General features: G+C 51.0%; 1 protein-coding gene across 3 annotated transcripts in view; it reads right to left on the bottom strand.

The window, feature by feature from the left end:
* ST8SIA5 (ST8 alpha-N-acetyl-neuraminide alpha-2,8-sialyltransferase 5) overlaps positions 1–15689 on the bottom strand; it is a 49641-nt gene extending 33952 nt beyond the window's left edge. For all 3 annotated transcript variants that reach the window (XM_069468022.1, XM_069468023.1, XM_069468024.1), the window contains exon 1: positions 15559–15689. In XM_069468022.1, the coding sequence (XP_069324123.1) occupies positions 15559–15689 (131 nt within the window). The remainder of the gene's footprint in view (positions 1–15558) is intronic.
* Between the last annotated feature and the right edge of the window lie 1794 nt (positions 15690–17483).

The raw sequence follows: 17483 nt of genomic DNA, 5'->3' as shown, positions 1-17483 counted from the left end.
AAAGGCTGGCCGGTGCCTCAAGACAAAATGCAACCGAACCCATCCTGGCAAACCACCTCTGAGGACCTCCTGCTTCAGCCCCCCACAGGCTTTGGAGGCCAAGACTGCAGCCACTGTCGTCACGACATTTTTCAGGTCAGTAGAGGACAGGAAGGCAGCTGCTTCCTAGCTGGTCTCCTGGCCTTCATGCCTCCTCTGCCCAGTGGCCTGCACACTGCCATCAGAATGCGCTTCCTAAGGAGCGCGCCAACAGCACCCCTCCTCTGCTCCAGAACCTTCTGAGAATCGCCACGACCCAAAGTACGAGATCCCAGGCTCATCGGCTCAGCACCCTCCAGCAGCGCCCCCATGCAAACCTCAGCTTCCTGAGCTGCTGCCACGCTCCTGCCCTCACCTCTGCCCCTCCTACCTACACCTCCGTCACCTCTGAGGTCCAGCCCAAGCACCACCCCTTCCCTGTGGCCCTCTGTGCCCGCCCTGGCCCGGCCTGCTGGGCCATCCTGCCTCGGAGCCAAGTCAGCACTTACTCCCGAACCCCTTCAGAGCCTCCCGGCCTGCCTGACTGAGCGGTGACTTCTGCCCATCTCTGTGAGTTCTGTCACCCCTCCGTGATTATAGTCCTTGGTAGGAAGAAACTAGGTCTTATGTCTAAACCTGAGCCCCAAATTGTCTTTGCCAAGGTCCCTTAAGCAAGCCAAGTGGGAAAAGGGGCCGGCCAGGGTACCTTGAGGTTCTGGAACTCCAGGATCCCAAATTCCACCCTTCCCAGAGGCCAGCTTGAGGAAAATTTGAACAGGAGGTTTTTATCAGTCCCAGGAAAGAGGAAGCAAGACTAACACACAAGTTAGTCACAAGACTAACAAGTAGCCAAGCTAAGATTTAAACCCAAGGCGGTCTGACTTTCAGAGCTTTTACTCGTAAAAGCCTTTACCAGGGCGTCTATTTTTAATCTCCCAATTCTTAAGTGCTGTCAATTCAAACTTGAAACATTGTGCAGACCAAACATGGCATGCTGTAAGCTGGGGACCAGCCAATGGCAGCCCCTGACTTAACATCTTGCTGAATCCTGACCCCTGTCCTGGGTATATCAGCCATCACAGCTGAGGAAACTGAGGCATAGAGGGCGAAGTTAGCTCTCGGTCAGCTGGTGGCAAAGATAGGCCTGGAACCCAGGAGTCCTGACTCCCAGTTCAGGCCTCTCAACACCCAAGTCTGGATACTGTCCCAGGATCAGCTACACACAGCGCACCTTGGGGTCTTTCCACCGTGGAGCACTGGGTCAGCGACCTCAGCCTTCTGGCCCCACGCACGACAGACCTGCTCGCCACTGCAACAGGTGCCCACACTGGACGCCCAGGTGAGTGCAGTCGAGGGCCCTGCCTGTCACCAGCCCTTTCCCTCCCACTTGCCAGGGCAAATAATACGAATGCAAATGACCGTGCTCCCTATTGTTACAAGGCTAACCTTGAGTAGGCGCTACTTGAAAAAAATAATAAAAGAAGAAAATCGTTCACAAACGTCGCTACTTTTGTGGGAGGATAATCCATTGAATTACTCATTTGTATTTTCCCCTCTCTGTTCCAGAAAGGTAGCTTGGCTTTTTGTCTTCTCATTTTAGGGCCATCTGGGTTGTGGGGGCTGAACGGCTTCAAAGCTCATGGAAGCAATTTGCTAGACCGTGGTCCTGCGGGAAGGAGGGAGGCCAGCACCCTTGGGTCTGGGCAGGCTGCAGTGGAGGGGGTGAGACCACAGCCCAGGGGAAGATTCCTCAAGACCAGGAAGCCCTCGAGAGTGGTTTGGGGTCCCTCTCTCCACGTGTACCTCAGAAGGGAGGGCAGGGCCTCAGAAAGACAGCTGCTTGGGGCAGCTCAGGAGGCTGCATCTAAGGCTCTAGAAGCCTCCAGAAAGCAGTGGGCTGATCAGCGGAAGCCAATGTGGCCCACCGAGTCCCTGACTGCTTTGTTCCACGTAAGACCTCTAGGGTCTTCACATACTCTTGGGGGGTGGAGAAAAGGCATCTCAACAATGGTGGATTAAATTTCTCACCAGCTGGTGAATAAGGTTTAGTCATAATTTTTTAATTAAAAGAAAGGTAAAAAGTGAGGTATTTCTTTCACACCGAGCCAAGCCTATGAAATAACATATATAAGCACTCTTATTCATCAGCAAATCGCTTGCACTGTACCTCACGGCTGATGGAGAGCAACTTTCTTTTACCCATTCATTCCATTTTTATCTTGTTATATTATATATACATCATATTTATTTTATTACATGATTCTACATTTGTTGAACAGCCACACCAGGCTGGGTGCTGAGGTTCAGCACTGAACAAACCGTCACAGGCCCTGCGCCAGTGACACTTAATTTCTATTAGAGGGAGACAGATATGATGACAATAAACAAATAGGCAACAAATCGTGTACCATGCCAGAGGGTGACAGGTGCTGTGGGAAAACAAAGGGAGGAAAGGGGCGTAAGGCGTTCAGGGTGCGGGAGGGATGCTCTTCCGCACAGAGTGGTCAGGAGAGGGAGCGGCTGGTGAAGGGCCCGGTGGTTAATGGGTGCCAGTGCCACAGGAATGCACCAGCACCTGAGAAGGCCAAGGGGCCACGTGAGCCAGGGGCAGGGAGGCAGGTGACGTGGCATCAGTTTACAGAAGCAACACCACCTTTCCATGGTCCTCAAAGCCTAGATGGAGGCAGGTGGGCCCAATTTCATCTTCTAGGGAGGAAAGAGCTCAGCTGGGCCACCCAGGAGACTGAGGGCTGAGCCTGGACTGAGGGCCTCTCTCCCCCTCGGGCGCTCAGATTGCCCTGCCCCCACCCCTGCAGCCCTCCACCCTCCCCAGGCCCAGGTGAGGATCCCAGGCCCAGGTGAGGCGCTGGGCCTCTCAGAGAAGGTGGCTGGGACCTTTCCACTCGGATCAAAGTGGAGGTGCTGCCAGCGCAAAGGTATTCAGGAGGATTAATGGGCATGATCACCAGGTTCCTCTCTCCCTTGCCTGTGCTCGCTCCTGACTCACTAGTGACTCACGTTATCTTCCTGTGAAGTTCCAGGCGGCAACATTCCCCCCAGAAGAACCTCAGGGGAAAGGGAAGTGGTTTCATTCCCCAGGGTTCACCTGGGGGTCCTTTCATTTGAGGCAAAAGAAAAGATGCTGCAGGGTGGGAGTGTCTTGAGGCAGGAGAGTAAGGGTCCTGCACCCGAGATCCCAGGCCGGGGGACCCCCCCACCCCATGCTCTCCACCCTCTGGAAGGGAAAGGAGGGAACTGGCGGAGCTAGAACAGGCAAAGAAGCAGATGGGGGCTCCTTTGGGATGGCCCTGGGCCCCGGGGTTTTGTGAGTAGGTGGGCCTTCTGCACTCTGAAGCCATCCTGGTTCCACAGGTCCCAGGGGAGTGCAAGTCCTTATGGTGCCAAGGCAGGGGGAGGGGTGGGCCACCCAGCCATGGAGAGGTCCAGAGAGAGAAGCAGAACAAGCTCCAGGCAGAGCCCTGGGACCACATCCAGCCTCGGTGCTGCAACAGCTGAGCTGGGCCCCCAAGGCCAGCCTCACTCAACATGTTCCTGCCCCTGGCCTGGTGTCCCAGACCTCCACTGCCTGCCCACCCCCTCCCTGCTCATCACAACTCATCTCAGGGCCAGACCCACACAAGTGGGCACCCAGGGCCATCCAATGTCCCCATCCCTCTTCCAATGCTCCTTGTTAGATGTTTCATCAACATTCATTTCAGGGAGGGGCACCTATAGAAGGAAAAGGGCGGTGGTGCACCAGCCCTCCAGGTCTCCGCCGCACTCAGGCGGCAAGCACAGTGCGGACCCCTCCCTCCTCCTTGCAGGGCCGTGGACTGATGTGGACATGGGGGGAGTCCCCTCAAACACTCTCCCCAGCATTCGTCATAACCACTCTCTGTCAAGAACTCGCACAGCTACTGTTTCTCCGCCTTATCACGTGCCCCGGATTCTGTGCACGTGTGTGCATGTTGTCTTTGTGTGTGTGTGTGTGTGTGTGTGTGCCTGCGCACCTCCAAGGCCAGCACCCACACTCTCCCCCAAGCCTGTGGGACTCAGTCCAGCCAAACTTCTCCAACCATTATATTCCTGCCCCAAGCCCTTTGCTCCTCCTGGCTCCTCCGTCACGAGTTGAACTGTGTCTCCCCAGAATTCATATGTTGAAGTCCTACCTCCCAACACCTGTGAATTTGACCTCAGTTGGAAATAGGGTCCTTACAGGTGCAGTTAGTTAAGTAAGATAAGGTCATATTGGAGTAGGGTGGGCCCCTAATCCGATACGACTGGTGTTTCTATAAAAAGGGGAAATTGGGACACAGAGACACACACAAAGGAGAAGGCCACATGAAGATGAGGGCAGAAAGCCACAAGCCAAGGAACACCAAAGATCATCAGCACACCACCAGGTGCAAGCAGAGAAGCATGGAACTGAGTCTCTCCCAAAGTCCTAAGAAGAACCAACCCTGCTGATCTTGGACTTCCAGCCTCCGGAACCGTGAGATGATAACTTTCTGTTGCTTAAGCCTCCCAGTCTGTGGTGCTTGTTTCAGCAGTCCTAGCAAACTAACACGCCTGGGGTTGCCCCTCCGATCCTCCAGGACAATCTTACTGTTCTTTCCAGGCTCCACTCAAATCCTAAACTTGTCTAGTGGTTCCCAAACTTGACTCTGTGGAGCAACTGGGGCACCCTTCAAGCCTCTGCAGAGGAGGGAGCGGAATGGTGGAGGGTGGGGTTAATGGGGGCAGGACTGGAGCCCCCACCCTGTTTCAGGCAGAGCAGCGTCCCATCTAAGGTGAAGAAGGCACAGGCTCCTACACAGCCCTAGGCCGGGGGGCTTCCCTGTTCCCCAACTCCAGCAGCACTGACTGAACAAGAGTTGACATCGTCCACTTGGCACTTGGCATCCAACACAGTCTGTAAACTTTCCATGTGTGTTTGACCCTCCCTGCCTCCCCCCAAGAATTCCTTGAGAGCAACCTGATTCATCCACCTTGGTAACCAATGTCCACAGCAGCCCTGTCCAGTACAAATATTTCAGGGGCCACATATGTAATTTAGAATTTTCTGGTAGCCACATTATAAAAAAGTAAAAACACATGTAATAAAATGCCTTAGAACTAAATACATATAGACACACAAATGAGTGCATGTAAAACGGGTGCAATCTGAATTGATGGATTGCACCAACGTTAATTGCCTGGTTGCGACATTGTACTACGTTGTTTTGAAAGATGGAACCTTGGGGGAAACAAGGGAAGTGTACAGGTTCTCTCCGTGTTATTTCTTATAACTGTACGTGAATCCAACACATCTCGAAAAGATTTTTAAAAAGTAAAAGAAAAAACAGGTAAAATTAATTTTAATAATATACTTTCTTCAACCTAATATAGCCAAAATATTATCATTTCAACATGTAAACAATATAAAACATTCATGAGATATGTCATATCCTTTTTTTTGTCTCATGTCTTTGAAATCCAGTGTGTATGTCACACTTACAGACTGGCCACATCTTCGGTGCTCAGTAGGCACATGGGGCTGGTGGCTGTCCTATCCGTCAGTGCAGTGGGGCCAGTGCATAAAGGGCACTGCATTTATGCTTGCTGCCGGAATGAATGACTGAATGAATGAATCAGTTAATCAACCTGCACCAGGAGGGCCTGAGATTGGACCTGCAGAACGGTGCCACCCACAGCCGGGGGCAGTGGGTAAAGGGTCATAGGTGTGGGGGTGTCGGCCGAACCCGGATTAGGAGGAGGACAGCAACCCAAGGAAGAAAGCCCGTGGGGACTGCTGCCTCCTTTACGCCTTCTTTTGGGGGGTTGTGGTTTATTGCCAGGAAATGGCAATGGTTGTCCCAGGAAGTATTGATCCTTTGATCTGCTAGGGAAAAGTAGGAGCTGGGATGCTGGAAGGGAGGGAGACTTAGGCTTTCTTTGCCTAGGGACTCAATTCAGCAAAAGCAACACAAATCAGATGCGATCTCAGGCTGGAGTGGGCGTGGATGCATTATGTTCTACCAGTAAGCCCCAGCCCCCTCCAAGCATGGCACCCACACACATCTCATCCCTCCCCCGACAGTCCAAGGGCTCTGCAGGACCTCTGGGCCCCTCCCAGAAGGAGCCCTTCTCCTGAAGGTCTCCTTTGTGACCCACATCGTCCGAGGGGGACGAGAGAACAGCCACCCTGCCCCCCACTCACACAGCATGAGGCCAAACTGAGGCCAGAAAGGCCATCATTGGCCTCAGAGGACTGAGGTATAAAAAGGAATCTACAACCCTTCAGTAGCTTCCATCACCTGCTCCTCCCACCTCAACACCTCAGCCTGTCCCCCCAGAACCCCCCCAAATCCAGTCTCTGAAACCCACCAGTGCTTTGAAGCCTCTACCAGGTTCCACCTGGCTACTCTCATCACCCCAATTGCTATCCCCTCTGAAACCTACAAGACTTACAGTCCATGCCTCAAAATTATGAGTTTATTTATACACTGTCTCACATATTTTTCATGTTTGTCTCTTTAAGTGTTCTGTAAGTTTCCTAAGGATGTATATCATACTTAATATAATTCTTTAGGAACATCCCTTCTCTTCTAGCACAAAGCTGAGTGGGCCTTTAATGAATGTTTCTTGGTTATCAGGAAGAAGTTTTGGGATTCCCTTTGTATGCACTCATTCACTCAACAATTAATGTCAGGCACTGCGCCAGGTCCTGGGAATTCAGGGATGAATAAAACATCTCTTATATCTCTTACCAGGGTCTTACGAGCCGTGTGAACTTACACATGTTACTTACTCTCTCTGCATGAGTATTAAAGGAAGAAGACTGTATCCATTTAACAGGACTATTGTGAGGATTAAATGAAATAATCCTTATTTAGGATTAGCTGCTTAGATTAGAGCCTAGCTCATGAACCCTTAGTGGATGTTAATAATTAATATTATTACCTGATGGGTCCTTCACCTGTGTGTGTGTGTTGGAGGGACGGTGTCCCTAGGATAACAGGTAGAGTTAAGAGTTAAATTAGAGAATTACTAGATAAGAAGTGAATGGACCCAGATAAATTGAAAGGAGAAGCTAAGCCCTCTAAGAGGCAAAAATTTCCCTGGAAAATACAAATGTCAAAAAGAAAAGGACTGGAGAGGGAGACAGGCAAGGAAGAAATGACGGGACCCGGAGTGAGAGAGCATCCCTCACTGTGTCTCCGAGGGACTTTTGGGGAAGGGACAGGAATCTAACATCCATTGCCTAGAACAAGACTACAGAGAGGCCGGCAAGGTGTAGAGGTGACACCTGAAAGTGGGGGCCTCCTTAAATGTTGTGCCCTGGTTCCCTCGCTGGCCTCACCCTCATCCCAGCCCTGCAGCAGGTGCTCAACAGAAACTTGCTCTGTTGCAAGTTGAACAACTATAAAGTTGTTCTGCTGGCATAGCACGCACCGAGGCTGCAGTCAGATCAGCATCCTTTCTCCTCTCTAGGGCACCCTCGCATCCTCCCCTCAAGAACCACACTCTGTAGATCCTCCCATCCCCAAGGTCCTAGCCTCCTGGGGCTGTGCCTGTCCCCTGGGTGGGGGTGGAGTGGCTCCATGATGGGGCCTTGGAGTACACACGTGTAGGCAGCACAAAGTCCGGCTGTACTTTTCCTCGACCCAGTTTTGTGTCCTCAAGTCTCCGGCCTGCACCAGCCACATGCAGGCAGCCCAGCTGTGTCCTCGAGGTGCAGGAGAGAGGAAGGCTGGAGGGAAGACAGAGTATACAGGAAAATCCTCTATACTTGAGGCCCAGCCTCAGCTCCTGTCTGCTGTGCATCACATAGACAGCTACAGGGTGGCGCTGGGCAGGATGTGCTAAGTACAGACAGTACGAGTGCTATGAATTCAGAGACAAGAAAGAACACTGTGGGCTGAAAACAGAAAGAGAAGAAGGATTTGGCCTGAAAGACAGCCAGGAAGGGAAAGAAGGTGGGGACATGGCGTGTTAGGACAGATGTCATGTGCGTCCAAGACCCTTGGCTGATAAGAGAAATGCTCAACTTTCAGAGAGGGCTTCAGGCACAGATTGACCATTAGGGGTAAGATTTTTGTTTGGGGAGAGGGTGGGGACCAGAGACATTCAAAGACTTTCATTTCTGGCAGAATGGCAGACTGAGAAACCCTCTGGAGCAGGCGCTGTGATACACCCCCTTGATCCCCTTTCCGGAATGAAGGACTTCTTCCCCACCTGGTGGGGGCACCACAAGCTGACAGCCCCCAGCTCTCAGCCCTCCCTGGGCATTGCCCAGGGTGAGCAGAGCCACCTTGCTCAAGGTTATGCCCACCTCCAGAGACAGCCCTCACCCAGTGACTGATCAACAATGAGGCATAAAGGTCTGGCCCCCTCAACCCAACTGTGGGCAAGTCTGAAGGGCCATCCTTGCTCCAGGGCTGCCTATGGGGTCGGCTGAGGCTTTCTCTGGGACTGTGTTGCAGCCCAATTTCTCCCTCTGCCCAGCCATATTTCCTCCTCCTTCCTCTCTTGAGTATTGATCCCAAGAGCACTTTTTAATAAACATCCTGCACTCTAGTGTCTGGCTCAGAGACTCCTTTCCAAGGAACCCAATCTGCAATATCCTCCCACTACAAAGCACTAAAATAACAATTAAAACATCTTTAAAATGCCTTCTTAAATGGATGAATAATCTGGCAAGAAAAGAAGCAGCAGAAGAGTTCTAAAGCCAGAAGCTGCTCTAGACAGACACATCAGCCAATCCCAGTGATTCATGTTTTCCCTATAATAGCCATAGGGCTCACCCAGGCCAGAAGGTCACACTAGAAACCTCCTACTAAAGCCAGGAAAACACAAATAATCCAAAAAGGCAAGAAAGGAGAAAAGGCAAGATACATAAAAGACACAAAATATGATGGTAGAAATAAATCCTTAGTCATCAGTAATCACAATAAATATAAATATGCTAAACTTTCTAGGTAAAAGACAGAGATTGTCAGACTAGATATAAAAACTGTAACTATTACACATGCTGTTTATAATAGACATAGAGTGAAAGACATGAAAACGTTGAAAAAAAGGAACCAACATCATAAATACCATGTTCTCTCACCACAATACCTTTGAGTTAAAAAATCTTAAAGTTAAGTAAAAAAAGAAAGTATCTGGAGAATTTTAAATATTTCTAAATTTATGGATGAAAAAATAAATTATGATAGAAATTAGAAAACACTTGGAATTAAAGACAATGAAAATATCTTTGGTATTTACTAGCTGTGTGACCCTGAACAAATTACTTAACCTCAGTGTGCCTCGGTAAAATGAACATGGTAATAGTATCTATTACTATTGTTTAAGAATTCAGTATATTAATATATAAAGCACTTGGACTAATATCTGACACACAGTAAGTACAATACAATTCTGAGTTGTCATCATTATCATCCTTCCCCAAACTGAAGGAATATAATTAAGGAAGTATTTGCAGAAAATTTTGTAACCTTAAAAGTTTACATTAGAGAATAAAAGAGACTGAAAATTAAAGAGATAAGCATCCAACTTAGGAAATCAGAAAAATGACAGAATTAGACCAAAGCATAAAAATTAATGAAATAGAAAGCAAACATCTAAGAGAAAAACAACGAAGCCAAAATCTGGTCATTTAACATAGATAATTTAAAAAGTAGAAAATGAAACAAGTATGATAAAAAAATCATATGCCAATATTATTCAAAAACAGGAAACACAGCATCCTAAAAATATAGTCAACAAAATCTCACATCATATAAAACAAATAATACACCATGAATAAGCAGTGTTTAACCTTAAAATTTTAGCCCTAAAATTATAGATTTTAGCACTAACAAAGGAGATTTGGGGCAGTAGGGGACCTAAAGGAAGAGGGGACAATTTCCATGCCCCTCATTCTAGAAAATCCTTCCTTTAACTCTTTCTTCTTTCAGCACAGACACCTAGAAAGGGTGAGCTGTGCTGCCTGTTTGCACATTCCCTTTCCCCACTCACTCCTTCACCACTGAAAGGAGGGTCCGTCCCCACTGTTCTCCCCCAGACTGTCCTTGTCCGTATTGCCACCCAGTGGACACATCAGCCCCACTCCAACGGAGCCCTCTGCAGGGTATGACACAGCCCACCTCTCCCTCCCTTGGTTTCATTTCACACCTCCCTCTCCTCAACTCCCTTCCACTTCTCTCCAGCCTCAGTTTCCAGAGAGAGCTCCTCACTCTCGCCCCCTTAGGTGCAGACATCCTTCAAGGCTCTCCTTTGTGCCCTGACACATCGTCATTTTCCACTGTGCTCTCTCCCCAGGGAGTTCATCCAACCCCATCACACAGACCAGTGTTTTTCTAACTAATGGTTTCAACCCAATGGGTTGTAAAACCAAATTGAGTGGGTTGCTCCCAGATTTTTTTAAAACCTTTTTTTGTTGTTGTTGTGGCAAAATACGCATCACATAAAATTTACCATTTTAACCACTTTTAAGTGTACAGTTCAGTGGCATTAGGTACATTCACATTGTTGTGCTACCATCACCACCATCCATCTCCAGAACTTCGTCATCTTCCCAAACTGAAACTCTGTACCCATTAAGTGATAACTGCCCATCCCCACACCCAGCCCCCGGTCACCACCATTCTCCTTCCTATCTATGAACTTGACTATTCTGGGCCCCTCATAGAAGTAGCACCATAGAGTATTTGTCCTTTTGTGCCTGGCTGATTTCATTTCGCACAAGGTCCTCAAGGTTCATCCATGTTATAACATGTTTCAGAATTGCCTTCCTTTTAAAGGCTAATAGTCCATGTATTTTTTTAAATGAAGTAGAATAGATTTTTTTAATGAAATAGAATAGAAAATACTAGAGCACGTTTCTTGTAATAAGGCCAAGCATCATTTTACAAAATGTTTCACTTGGGGGTGTATGTGAGTGTGTTCAAAATCTCCAGGTATAACATATTTCTAACTGGGCATTACAACCATAAGTTTGTAAAACACTGATCTCGATGGTTGGTGACTCCAAAGTCTACATTGCTCGAGTGGCTCTTCTCTACTGCAGTTCTGGATAGCTCCACAAGATCGCCTTCCAGGATCTGGGCAGATCCAGACCCTAACTTGTTGCCCTCTCTCCCCTAGACATGCTCCTTCTCACACATGCCCCACCTTGTTCTCCAGAATCTGGCCCTGCCTATCACCCCCTGCCCCCAGCTACACAGCCCTGACATCTGAGAAATGCAGATCACTCAACTCTTTCCAGCACCTTTCAATCCTTGCTCAAACTGGGTTTCATCCTCCCTCCTTCCACCTCTGCCTGTGCCCGTGGGTCAGTCCCCTTTCTTGAAGACCCCCTCAAATGCCTGCACGTGCCTGGAAGCACATTGATTGGACACAGATCCCTCCTTCCCATCCTAGAGACCCTCGTCCATTCCTCCAGGCGTGGCTTACGTATGAGCTGGGTGCCTTTCTGTTTTCCCCGGGGGGCCCTGAACTGTGCCTGTCTTACACACCACTGTGTCCTCTGAGCACCTAGGGCAGTGCTCAGTGTTTAGTAATTCCTTGTTAAGTATCAGTTCAATCAAAAACAGACACAGGGAAGCCAAGGAGATCAAGAGCTGTAGAACAGGACTAAAACAATATTTTAGTTAATTCTGTGATGACTTGTTTTGCTTATAGCTAACAGCCAAATTCCGCTTTTGTATACAAGGCTTGCTTGCTTTATGCTTGGTTGTGACAGAGAGCTAAAAACATGCTCCAATGCAGTTAGAGAAAAACAACCACGAGTGGCTTTCTGATAAGGGGGCCAAGGCCTGATCAACACGTAAACAAGCTTGTGAAGGGCGTATGTCCCCTTATCAGAAGTAACTGGCTGTAACGAATTCCAGCAAAGAGTATAAAAGACATATACTCCTGCTGCGCGGGGTCCCTGCCCATGGAAAGAGACCACTGCGTTGGTGCTCGAGGCTTGGACCCTAGCTAGCTAGTCAATAAACTCCTTTGCCTTTTGCAGCCTCAGTGACTCTGTCATTCTGTTCCCAGGGCCGAGGGAATCCGGCTTTAACAGAGCAAACCATGTAGCTTTGCTTCCTGTCTGTCTCCTCACCCATAGTGTGCACCTTCTCCAACAGAGATCTGAGCCCCTCAGCCATCGCACTGTCCTGCCTTCCCCGCTCCTGCCCAGCAAAGGTGTTCGCCAGAGGGATCCCCAGAGCTCTTACTGCTCCCAGTGGGTCTTTCCAAAGCACTCACTGCACAGCACAGGGAGAGGCTGAGGCTCCAAAGAAATAAGTGCACGACGACTCATATCCCCCACTTCCATTTGGTGTAGTTTGACCGTAAATTCTCACTGGAAGAGCCAGAGCCGGCCATTTTTGTGTCTCTGAGCTCTCTGGGAGATGGCATTGTGCCAGCTCAGCACAGAGGCAGAGAATGGCAGCCTTCGGGCATCCCCTGGCACTAAAGTAGATCTGCTCCCTGCGCCAAGTTCTTCTCATTTTTGACTGGGCTGTGACAATACCTTCCAGCCTCTTCTCCTCTTTAACGCTTCCTGTGCAAGGCCCAGACAACCTTCCTTCCTAGTGGCCTATCATGTCATTACCCTGCTCAAGAACCAAATGTGGCTCCCTGTGGCCCAATGAACCAAATTCAAATTGTCCTTCTCAATCTTCAAAGCACTTCACCAAGGCTAGTGACCCACCCTTAAATCTGTCCTCTTCTTCCCTACGTTCCCCCTTCCACCAGTTGGATTCCGTTCTTCAATGTGTCTCTTCCAGTTACAACCCCTGCATACACACACGTAGCCCCATCAGTCATTTATTCAATAGCCACTACTTACTGAGAACGCACTATGTGCCAGCACCTTATCGTGTGCTCAGGGTGCAGCTGGGGACAAAACAGAGTGCATCCCTGCCTCATGGAGCTTCCGGTCCATGCAGAGTTTCCCAGCCTCAGCACTACTGACACTTGTGACTGAACAATTCTTTATTGTGGGGACAAACTATGCACTGCAGGATCTTTATAGCATCTCTGGCCTCTTTTCACTGGATGCCAGCTGCACTCTCCTCTCCCCAGTGTGACAACCAAAAATGACTCTGAAGCTTGCCTAGCGGGTGGAGGGTGATTGAGAATCACTGTTCCCCAGCGGCAGGAGGAGCTTGTTACAGATCACCTGGGGAGCTTGTTTCAAAGGCAGGGTGCTAGATGCCACCCCCGGAGAGTCTGGTGTCAATGCTCTCCAGGTGATTCTGATGCAGGCCCTCCCAGGACCTCTGCTTGAGGAACACTGGTCACGTGTTTCTAGACAGGAGACAGAATCACATCGAGTCAGTTTATCACAATTACGATAGGTGTAGGAAACAAAACAGGTAAGCAAGTGCTAGGGGTGCAATTGATGTGGCAGCCACAACCTCATTAGGGATCAGGGCCACCACCCTGGTGAACTGACCAATGATTAAGCCAAGCGCTACAGCATAGGCAGGGTCAGCCACAGGACAGGTGAGAGGAGACAGTGCCACCTGTATCTCTGCCCCTGTGTTCCTGCCCTTGTTCTAAATATGCATGTTCCCTTCCCTCTCCAAATCCTACCCTTCCTTCAAGACCCTCTCAAGTTCAACTTCCTTAACTCTTTCTGCCCATCCGTGCCTCTCTTCTCAGACAGTTTAACACTGACTTTCTAGCTCATTCATGGCCATTTTGTTTCCCCAAATAGACTGCAAGCCCCTGAGCACCAGGACCACCCCCTCTCCTTCTCTGCAGAACCCAAGGCATCCTTTCAGACACGTTTTGCTTGCTTGATTGGATTAACCCCAGTTCCTGGAGTTCCTGCAAGGCGGCATCTGTGCGATTTAGGGGGTCAGGATCTCCGTGTGAGGGAGGATGGGAAGCACCTTGCATGCCTGCTGAACTCTGGGCAGTGAGCCCATCCTCCCAAGACCAGGGAAGGCTTGCCAGGTGGAGAGCAGGTAGTGGTTCAGTTGGCACTTGTCATGGGCACTGATGCTCTCCCCCTGTTGACAAGGAAGAAGGCATTCCAGCAGCCCCAACAATTCTGGGGAGGTGACAGCAGGGGACAGGAACCCAGAGCCACCCTGCTGAAGACCAAGTGCCAAGATAGCAGCTGGCAATGGGTCTGCAAGGCTGCAGCAGGCCGTTTGGGGACCCAGCTGTCCTTGCACAGGTTCATCTTAAGGGTTACAGTAAACAAAAGAGGATGCAGGGAACATCAGCGCCATACAGAGCTCATGAACTGTCATCAACCAAGGAAGAACGCTCTCTGGGAAGGTCTGGAGCAGTGACTGGCTGGAAACAAATGTTTGGGACAGGGTCCCTCATCCTCCTAGCTCTGGGGGAGTTCCAAGGCGGGGAATAGCCTAACTGCTTGGCTTTCCTCCTGGAGCCTGACACCAAGCAGCAACTCACCCTCCCACCCTCGTGGGCAGCCCAGATTGGGAGCACACATGACTGATGTAGAAACCAAAGGATGAGAAGAGAACAACTGTGTCAGTATTTGGAAGTTGAGAGAAGATGGCATGCTTACACAGTTAGAGAGGCATTTCTTTTCCTAACAGTCCGGGGGGTGGGAGACGGTGCCCTGAGCGCAGGGAGTCACTGGCAGCAAAGGAAAAAGGCTCCAGCAGAAAGGAGCCGGGGCTCTTTCCAAGACAGACTCCGATACGGGAGTACCGGGAAGCAGATCTCCCCACCCCTCGCCTCTCAAACCAGGCACCGTAACCTGAAGCGTTTCCCCTAAGCCAGCAGAGCCTGCAGAAGAAAGCGGTTGGCATTTCGGTGTTTCTTCCGCAAACAGAGAGACTGAGGCTGTGCCCAAATTGAATTTCCGAGTGACACCTCCTACCGCTCTTTCTCTTAAAGGAGTTTGCCCTGGCTAGGGGCAGGGTAGGGGTTAACTTCTGCTGCAGCTCTGACCTTTCGCGCTAAAGATGAGAAACAAAACAAAACAAAACAAAAACACATCTATTTCAGAAGGAATCAGGTTGTGAGTTTCACAGATCCAGTGGCTATGGGATTATAAGAATTCACTATCCCTACCGCATCGCCACAGCCCGCTACCACCTCCACCTAAGCCGACACTCCTGGGGGGAAAACGCTTTTCCTCCTAAGGGTACCTACAAAGTTCGGGACTCGCGAGTTAAAAAAAAAAAAAAAATCTATCCGATTTTGAGCCCTCCACGTGCCTGGAGGCCAACCAAATGGCCATAGGACTGTAGGTTGGGGCACAGAGATTCATGCGGCCTCTCTGGGCATTCCAATGGATTTATTGTCAGCCCAGCTGCTTGGAATTCCAACCTGCCCCCCATTTTCCACAGCAGAACAAAGTTGTCAGGGCCTTCCAGCCGGCGCTGGGCGGGCGCTCTCCTCCGGCTGGGAGCAGAGGTGCGCTTCGAAGCGCCACGACCCAAGCCTAAGGCGGCAGTGCCTGGGGATAAGTGCAGACCCCACTGTCACTCACCCTGGAGACGCTGCGACCGCCACCTGGGGGCTCGCCCACCGGCTCCGCGCATCCCACCCTCTCTTGGACTTTCTTACCTCTTGATGTAGTTCCTGCCATAGAGGATCTGTTGCAGCAAGGTCACCAAGGCGAAGGCGCAGATGAAGATGAAGAGCAAAGTTCGGTTCCCCAACAAATCGCGATTGGCCGAGGGGTCCGCGTAGCGCATCCTGGCGGCGGGGCGCCGCGGGCGCGTGGTACGGGGCAGCCCGGCAATCACGCGCGGAGTTCCGGGGCCCCGGAGGGCACGCGGCCGACTGGGCGCCGCACGGCGCGGTCAGGCAGGCGGGGGACTTTGCGGGGCAAAGTTTCCGGCTGGTGCGGCCGGAGTGACAGGAGCTGGGGGCATCCGAGAGTCGCAGGCGCTGGGGCGACGAGCAGGACCGGGCTGGCCGCACAGAGCTCTGCCGCGGCCCCGGGCCTTCCCTCTGGATGCCTTTACCTCTGGGCGCCCATGTCCGGCAACCGCCAATTTCCCCGCGGAGGGGCGACGCCAGGTGCCACGAGCCGGAGGCCGCCCCACCCGCCGAGGTGGCGGCCAATGGGGAGCGGGGCCCGGGCTCCGTCCGCCGGTACGCCCCAGCGCGCGGCGCACCGCCCCCTCTTGTCCGGCTCGGATCGCGGTCGCCCGGCGCGCGGTGCCCTGCCGGGGGCGGGCCACGTCTGATGCCCGGGCCCGCAGGGAGGGATCGTGAAGGTTGGCCTTCGGTTCTGCGGATGGGGGTGGGGGGCGTACAGTCTGGCTAATGACAGGCGGGCCGTGGAGAGGGGGAGGGGTGGAGCGGAAAACGCCGGGTTTGAATCGCGGAATTAAAAAGAGGGCAGGAAGGGGAAGCCGCGGCTGCGGAGCTGGGCTTGCTGGAGGGGAACATTTGCATGCGGCGCGCAGGGCACTGAGTCACCGCGGTGGCCGCGTCCTCGCGCTCTCCTGGAGATTTCTCCGGAGAAAGCGGAGCAAGGTCAGCTGGGCAGCCCTTCAAGGACGGCGCGCGCGGCGCCTGCATGCTGATGGCCTGCGGGGCTGCCTGCCTGCCTCGGCGCCCAACTCCTGCAGGGATGAAATTCAGGGGCTGCCCGTCCCCGCCACAGGCCTTTTCCCCCTCCCCAGCGGCAGTTCGTGGCCCTTGGTCAAAGACCCTGTTGTCACCGAGACACTGGGACTTTGTCTCATCCTTGGAACCACTCGTAAATCTTAGGTCAGGCAGCCGGCAGCCTTCGAGTACCACGGTCCCCAAAAGCTTTAGTAAGTCACTACATCCGGAAAGATTTGTGCTTCAGAGTGCACGCCAGGGAAAATAATCACAGAAACGCAATGCGAATGTCGTGCCTCTTCAGAAATACTTGCCCTGAAATGCCATCCCTACTCCCCACCCCCAGCCCGCATGCCAGGCGACAACCCTGTCATCCTGGCACCGCAGAATCTCCCGGCGCCTGGGATTCACGTGCCCTCGGCGTTCACCACTGAGTTCCGGCTGGATGATTCTAGGGCGGCCCTTCCCAGGACCTTGCAGACACTCCCGGAGGTTCTAGAGTCAGGTCAAGGATTCAATTTGGAACTCGATTGAAATTCAAATCTCATCTCAGCAAGAGAAAGGACTTTGATCGGGATGTGCCTAGACTCCAATATCCTCGACGTTGGCATTTAGTAGCTTCCTCTCTGAACGGGAAAGATCAAGGCATGCACAGTAAAATGTCATGATTAGGGTTCCACCAATAATCTGGGATTTGTGTTATTTCAGAAGGCAGAAGTGAACTGTACTATCTATGAAGAGTTTATGTATTTATCTGCAAGATCACAGGTAGGCTTTTTAACCAATTAAAAACTCAAAAATTTAGAGCGCCCACCATTACAATAATCTCAGCGTTTGGTCTTACACATCAAAAAGTGCTTCATTAGCATAAATTAATGAATTTTCACCTCCTAGACTCTGGCTAACCCATTTTACAGTTGAAAGGACCAAAG

The sequence above is a fragment of the Eulemur rufifrons genome, chromosome 5 (assembly GCF_041146395.1).
Source record: "Eulemur rufifrons isolate Redbay chromosome 5, OSU_ERuf_1, whole genome shotgun sequence".
NCBI classification, from domain to species: domain Eukaryota; kingdom Metazoa; phylum Chordata; class Mammalia; order Primates; family Lemuridae; genus Eulemur; species Eulemur rufifrons.
This window is presented reverse-complemented; position numbering and strand designations above follow the sequence as displayed.